At 33.8% G+C, this 8,433-nt stretch overlaps 1 protein-coding gene across 1 annotated transcript; it reads right to left on the bottom strand.

Annotated features, from left to right (window-relative positions):
- LOC109843609 lies at positions 1,059–4,737 on the bottom strand. Its single transcript, XM_020412558.1, has 5 exons — positions 4,099–4,737; positions 3,786–3,999; positions 3,580–3,711; positions 1,509–1,895; positions 1,059–1,374 (listed from the first exon to the last, which is right to left on the bottom strand). Exons 2-5 carry the CDS (start codon positions 3,905–3,907, stop codon positions 1,236–1,238), a joined length of 780 nt encoding a protein of 259 aa, XP_020268147.1. The 5' UTR covers positions 3,908–3,999; positions 4,099–4,737; the 3' UTR covers positions 1,059–1,235.

Genomic DNA, 8,433 nt, shown 5'->3' with positions numbered 1-8,433 from the left:
CAAACAACTACAAATAGAAAGACTGAAACTTCACTATTCATAGATTTACCAAAATACCATTGAATCCAAGAAACATAGTGAACATATCAAAAACGCAAACCTAAGGACGATTTGATGAATAGAAATGTTAAATTTGGCTCACATTTTCCCTGAAATACCCTCGATGTCAGCTCACAACAGAAGATAGAAACAACAGATGACATTTTCTTTCAGCATTTTTCCAATTAATAGGATGCTCCATAGAACAATAAATGACATTTAAATAAAGGGATATCCACGGTAATGAAGAAAATTTTATATACTGTAGCAATGGGATCATGTATGTGTACGTGTCAGAGTATTGCACAACCATGAAACATATCCAAAAGAGATCAAATTGAACTATGAATATTGAGAATTTGAGATGGATGAGCAATTGTATAAGAACAAAATTTTAGCAAGGATGACATGAGAAGAAACATAATCACTGTAGGCGAATTGATGAACAAATAAAGGTGAATAATACAGGATCATAACTGAATGATGAATAGCCAAATGGGGAAGGAAAAAACTCCAACTGAAGCTTAACACTATGAAAGGCTAGTTCGCTTAGTTCATAATATCATCCTTAATACAAATAAATTCATACAAACAATATGTAAGAACTAAAATAGGACATTGTTCATGTTGGTTTTATTGGAGTACATTACATAATTTCATTAGAAGGAAGAAGAAACAACATACTTCCGCTAGTATAACAAATCATTTAAAGATAATACATTATACAGTTTCGATATGAGCATTGGGGAGATCCAAAAGGACCAGAGAGGAGGATAGAAATAGAATTTTGTGCCATGTAGATACTCGTGCTAGCGAACAGACTAGTAATGAGCGTAAGACCTGTAAATAACTGCATAATTTGCTTCGAACTCCTTGCTGTTGCAACCATATTTCAAGATGAAAATATCAAACTAGTTCAGGCATCAAAGAATTAAATTCAATATTTATCTGTATTTTTCTCTTTTTGCTAGGAAGAATGCCAAATTTCCAACAACAAGAAGACACAACAACATTTTAGATCATTGTTAAACCAAGATTTTGATTGACCAATATTTCACTTAGCATGTGCCATATCTTTTTACGCACGCTCTCTTACATCCTTGTCACATTTTGGAGAAGCACATTTACTCTGAAAACTTTTAATGGGAGTCTCATGCGTACATCATTTACAACCTAAACTGACTATTGACCAATAATCATGGCAAGGTTGGAAGCTCAACTTTATCGAAAGAAAAGAAACTAACACGCCCATGATCAACAAAGCAGAACTTCAAAGGGATACCATTGCACTTTCGGTGGAGCTTTTCTACTTCTACTCTTGAGGGTGGGCTATCCCTGCATGTGTAACTCTAAATAAATCAGCCAACAAGTCAACTACAGAACTAAAATTTCGGGAAATTAGGTAATTGTTCACTCATGCTTCCAAGAGACAACATGAAATTTGAAAGTATTAAATCCACCTTTCATACCTCAAAATAAAGAGCAGAAAAATAGGTCCACCAGGAGAAGATTTTCTGAAATTTCTGTTAGGCAAATACACATCAAATGCTTGCTTCATTTCCACAATCTGGATATCTATGAATCTCGTAGATATTTCTTCTTCCACTTCTTGATTAAATCTTCCATTTGAGTCCTGTACGTCCTCCAAAGAATTTGAACTGTAGCAACTCTTCACAGTCCAAGGGATACCATGGCGACCAACAATATAACCAAGAGACTTTAAGTGTCTGTAAGCCTCAAATGCCTCCCAAGAACACTCAGCCTTTCCACTTGTAATCTTCTTGTAAATATCATTCATATTAAGAGTTGTTTTATTGCCATCTGAGAGTAGTAGTGCCCCTCTTTCCGCAAGAAACCTATAACAAATATAATAAGTTGATTTACTAAAAATTAAGCAAGAGATGTGAAAATGCACCAAAACTGGAACTTGGAAATTGGAATTGTTGGAACCTGAGTTATTGTATACACCATCATATTGATAAATACAACTCCATTAAAACAAGAACATGCTTAAGGATGAAAAAGGCAAAAGATTCAACTTCTCACACTATCACATATCATGTGCCCATAAGCCCAATGGCGCAAAGTAAGAAGTGAGACGTACTAAGTGTAGCGTGTTGTTTTTCTCCAACCACAACCAAAATAGACTACTTGATGCTACACTTGTTGAGTCTTTGGCTTTACCATATAAACAACTCAATGTCTTACTCTCCTACCGATGTGGGACTAAACTCTAGGGGAATCATATATACTAATATCAATCAGAATATGCTAATTGTGTCCAGTTGTCAAAAAGAAAAAAAATCATCAAAACAGTGTTAAATGGTGTTATAATATAGCAAGTCAAGGTAGACTTTTATTACACTAATTTTTTCATAAACGTTGTATGAATCAACTACGACATAAGACCTGCTGAATTTGTAAAGCTATATCTCTACCACAAGCTTTCATACCACCTCAAAAATTAACAACTCCTATGTGTTTAATAAAACCGTCCACCCAAAGCAGGTTTTATTGGCTAACAGTGTATAACAACACTCTAATATCCTTATGACAAATGAAAAAGACATTTACAAGATGGAATAAATTTTATACAAATAAATGGATCCGATATGAAAGGTGGAACAAGTAACAGATATGAGGTTTGAACTTAGATCTCCTAACATCTTAAAATATCATAAGCCAATGTCGTTGACATGCTAATAAGATAAAAATATACCACTAAAAATAGGAATGACATATTTGAGACTTTATGCAATATAATATAAAAAACAAATTATGATTCAGATTGACTATGCTATTAAACTTTTTATTATGCTGATAAAAGTTTAATAACCATTTGACAAAAACATATATCTAGCGAAAAGTGAAGAAAAAACAAATATAAATATAGTCAGGAAGGAGTTAGCTATGTTTGAAGTGCAATAGCGAAAGGAATCACATGCTACATATAGAAGGTAGTTTTTTTCTTTTTTTAATTATGGGAGGGTGCATACTGACAGGTATAAGAACACAACATAGGAAGCAAAGATAAGTTAAAATGAGAAATGAAAAAATAGTTTGCCTAAGTGCAAGACTATAAAGAACTTATAAAATACTGTGAAAGCACAAATGTAAATTCCTTTGAAATCATGAAGCTTTTGTGAAGTGTATAACAAAGGTGTGACTCAAATCCTGTAGTTCCCAACCTCATCCGAGTCTTCATCTCTTATAAATAAGTTGAAAACGAAAGAAAATATACCAGAACTAATATTACCTGAATTCACTCAAGAATCAAGATTCATGAGTCATGAAAACTGAGTTCTCGAGGAATTACATTAAGAAAAAAAGCCAATATAATGGGTAAATATTCGTCAAAACGTTGCCAATTCAAAAAAAATTAAAATTCAAAAATTGAAATATAAATGCAAGAAAAAGCTACTATGATGAAAATTCGATGTCACAAACTGAGAATAAGTCAGCAAAGATATAATGTGTCTAACTCTATTAATACAAAAATATTAACGAGAAACAATAATAATAATAATATTTCAGACATACAAGATCTCTTCAATGTGGCAATAAAGCTTGCCATTTCTAGTGATCCCAGTAGTCGTCCACAAGCTTCCCTTCTTCTCGAGAATCTCTCCCATCCCCATAACCTCGTCCCATCGAGCTACCGAGATCTCCTTCCTTCAAAAATTTCAATAAAAAGAAATGTAGAATACTTCATGGAAGAATTTAATCAAATTGGTTGTGGGCATTACCTGAATTGGAGTTTGGATAAAGAGGGCTTGGTGGTAATGGAGGATAGAAATGAGTTTTTGTGGTGTTCTTCTCCCTCTTCTTCTTGGACACCTCGACCGCCGCTTCTTGCTGATGCTGCCATGGTCAGTGAGAGCAGGCGAAATCGGTGGGGGAGTGCAGCTGGGTTGCAGTAGTCTTATGAACGTCTCGAGATTGAAAATTTCAAATGATGAACTAAAACGGTTATCAAGAGTAAATTAGAAAGAAATTTAAAAAAGGTACAACGTGTAATCTCTTCTCTCAACATTCAAAGTAAGTCGGAAGTATACCCACCAAATGCGCAAGTTATACTGTTATATACCATGCAGTCTCAGCACAAGAGGTGATGGCGTTGGCCGCAGAGAGGTAGCGTCCAAATAAGGTAATTTTTACCATTGCAAAAACATGGGAGACAAACTAGCTACGAGATATGCTGAAAGATTATGCTATAGCATTACATTTATAAATCAACACGAGGAATATATTTTGAACAGGTGGAAAGAATAAGATAAGTTGAATTCCTTGAATTCCTTCCTCCACATATATCAGCTGCAAGTTGAAACCTCAGCAGAAAATCTCAAAATACAGAGCTCAGGTACTTCTATCCTCTCCCTGGCGGCTTTGATAGTTTAGAACTGGAAGCTAAACTCGTCCTGAGAAAATTGCTTGGCTTTGAGGCACGAGAGATTTTGCAAAACAAGCAGAGCAAAAACAAAGAGCGTGATAAACGAAGGCAAAGTGAAATATCAAAAATAAAGAATAGCAACTAGTTAGAAAACTTGTAAATGCAAAATCTCCTAATCATATACAGACAAGAATATTAAATTTCAGGCTGCCGCTCGGTTCAGGCTGCGATTCAGGCTGAATAAGAGGAGAGGGTTAAAAAATTTACAGCGGGCTCGCTTCAGGATACCGCTCGCGCTCGCTGCTCGACGCCGCTTGCCTCTGTCTGTTCACCGTCAGTCGTACACCGTCAGTCGTAGTCTCCTCTCTCCAATCGCCGCCGCTCGCCGCCGCTCGGGCTTAGTGATGAGAAATCTAGGGCTTTTCCTCTACAATAGTTCACTTGATTATTGGATTCATGGGTTGGTGTTTGTGTTATACGGGTCAGTTCGGGTCAATCCATTTAATAAATGGGTCAGTGCAGGTTAACCCGTGTATGATCCGATCCATGTAACTCGACTCATACTCATTATAAATGGGTCGGGTTGATGAGCCGGGTCATAAATTGTCACCCCTAAGTTATATACCATGCAGTCTCAGCATAAGAGGTGATGACGTTGGCCGCAGAGAAGTAGCGTCCAAATCGAGGAGGGAGATACTCGTGGCCGGGGGGAGCGCGATCTTTTTTTACTTTTATTTTTCTTTTTCTGCCAGAGTGTTGTGTCGACGAGACGGGAAAAATTAAGGAGGGGGAAGAGAGAGCGGAGAGAGGTACTATTCAAGACGTGAGAGTTAGATAGCAGCCCCAAGTTTGACCCTTTTCTCGAAGGAGCCCTATACCAAGTTTTGATCCTCTCTCCACAGTCTTTCAAAAAAATTGTTTTACTGTAATAACGATGTCCATACGTTTATTCCTCGCTTTTACGAAGCGCTGAACTCTTTTTTTCTTTTTTTAACTTGGATTTCGATCTCCTCCATTTAGATAGTAATTGGAGAGTATTCAATTATTCAAATTATAATTACCTATTCTAATTTTAAAGATTAAGATATAAATACGTAAGGTTTTTACTATTCACAAAAGTGATCTTCATATTAGTGGCTTACGGGATAAAAGTGATTTTGTAGCTAAGGGGATAATGGGATAATTTGGGAAATTCTATTTCATAGTGTTATTCATTGGGACAATGGAACAAGGATATTATATTTTTGTGTTAATGGTTTTTTGGAACACTAATGAGACAATTTCAACACTTTGGATAAAATTACCTCACTCGTATACAAAAATTTTATCCCAATAGTAAAAATTTACCTCATCCTCCATATTGGAATAATTTTGTTCCACTTTGAAGGCAATTGGGATAATTTTCAAACCTTTTGTATTACTTAACTAATACATGCTAATTATATTATAAATATATGACATGATATATAAAATATAAAGTAATAATATATTCAATATATTATATTATATTATCAGGTAATAAAATAAAATATTATTATAGTTTAATTTATTATTATATAATATATGCTAATTATAATACATGCTAATTATAAAGTAATAAATAAAATGTTATTATAAAGTAATAAATAATACATGCTAATTATAAAGTAATAAATAATACATGCTAATTATAAAGTAATAAATAAAATATTATTATAGTACAACATATTTATTATAATATTATATAATATTTTAATAACATATATTATTATATAATATATTATATTAATTGTAGTTGATATTTTATTGTAGCAATTATATTATAGTGTATTATATTAAACCAACATAATAATATAGTATAATATAATATAACATATTAAAATTAATAAATATGTTAGTATAATACATTTAATTATAAAATATAATATAATGTAAATCATGTTATGTGATTATATTATATTAATATAATAAATATATTATTGTACTATAATATAATATATTTTAGATATTTTTTATATATCATAGTAATCATCATATAATATTATATTATATTTTAAAATTACAATATAATATTTTAAATGGCATTATATTGAATAAAAAATATTATAATATTTTATGCGGTAAATTTTAACCTACTATTAAATACATTATATTGAATACATTTTTTATATGCGGTAAATTCTAATATATTAAATTAGATATTATATTAAATATATATTTTTATATATTATATCAGTTATTATATATATGACATACTATTATACTATAACATAATAATTACTAATATTAATAAAATATTATGATATAATATAATATAATACTATAGTTTGAAATAATATATATATATATATATATATTGTTATGGTAATTCGCCATCTATCTAAAGATAAAAATATCGAGAAACTGTCTTCTTAGGTCCAAAAGAGCTATGGCCCAAGCCAACTTAGCGACCCAAAGCCCAGCCAAGAACAAATCTATTGACCCGCCGAGCGACAAGTCATCTTTACCGACGCGATGCGTGGGATTAGTCGACCCTCATAATCAAGACGATTCATCAAGAGTATGCCCACCTCAGACGACTCCTCAAATAGTCTGCTCAACCATCTACTCGGCTGTCTACTCGGCCAAAGGCTCACTCGACTGTCTGATCGGAAACTCATGGGGATGATTCAAAAAACCGACCCTTCTCTACTAAGGGGATAAGATCCAACTAAGATCCCTTTAGATATACATCAATCAACACTATAATATTGATCGATCCCATCAAGATCACAACTCTGACAAATCTCGTGCATACACAGCTTTCTTTGGCTCACAAGTCACTTCCCAGATATTACTAAGATACCCTCTCCTGTGCTCGAATGACTTTCCTTTCAGAGACTATCCAGCATATGTAGAAGGAAGAACGACGAAGCTGTGACGCCCCTGGGTTCACACAAGGCTGCAGTCCGAGGTGAAACCTAGGATGTCAAACCTGCTATGCACCACACCGTGCAATAACATGTTTCACCATCACAATTAACATCTATCTAGTAGAGTCAACAACTGGTGTAGGTACAAAACAGGTAAAAGACATTACGAGGAATACTGATGAAATGATAATAGTCACATAAATATCTCATCATCCAACAACATAGAAGTACATAGTCAAGATCTGAGTAGATAAACTGAAATACTTGATAAGTCTCAAATACAAATATCTGACAATAAGGAAATAAGGCTCACAGCCTTTACAACTTCTAGAATAATACCCTCAAATGTCTAACCTCACTACAGTGGAGACCAAAGAAAATAATACATAGCTAGAAAGTAAAGCTGAACACTAATGTGGTCCGCTATCAACCTGCGGCTCTCCGTGCTCCTGGCTCGTGACCTGAAAGGGGGAGGGGCAACGAGCGTCAAAGCGCTAGCGAGTAACATCACAACCAACCCCAAGGAAAGAGGGCTCGTTGTAAAAGAAAATACAGATAATATATAATAGATCTAAAATCGTTGATCTCACTAAGGAGGGTTTTGGTATTTAGAGGTTTATAACACGAGAATAGGTACGTCGAGCGAAATAATCCAAACAAGGAAACCCTCATGTATATACCTTATATCTCAAATATATAAACTCCTAAATACTAAACCCAAGGTTCAAGCGCTGAAATAGAAGAAAAACGATAGACATCAGAATAATAATTGTGCTATGACATAACCAACATGAATATCATATTACTACTTACATGAATATCAGGTCAAAATCTTCATAAGTGTCATACCAAATCTATACATTCATCATGTTGTAAAATGTAGAATAATAATCGTATGCAGGGTTATGAATCATGTCCGAAACAAGAACTAACTATCGTAGTTATCCAAACTCGTGGAATAAGTGTCAAATTGTCCAACACGAGGACTGAGAGGGATTATAGTCCAACACGAGGACTTCTATGGATTATAGTCCAACACGAGGACTGTGGAACAATAAAAGAGTGCTTTCTCTCATGTAGTGAAATTTGCTCATTTATCTCATAACCAAAATA

This window comes from Asparagus officinalis, chromosome 1 (genome assembly GCF_001876935.1).
Source record: "Asparagus officinalis chromosome 1, Aspof.V1, whole genome shotgun sequence".
Lineage (NCBI taxonomy): Eukaryota > Viridiplantae > Streptophyta > Magnoliopsida > Asparagales > Asparagaceae > Asparagus > Asparagus officinalis.
Note: the sequence above shows the minus strand (reverse complement) of the source record. Positions and strands in the feature narration are given on the sequence as shown.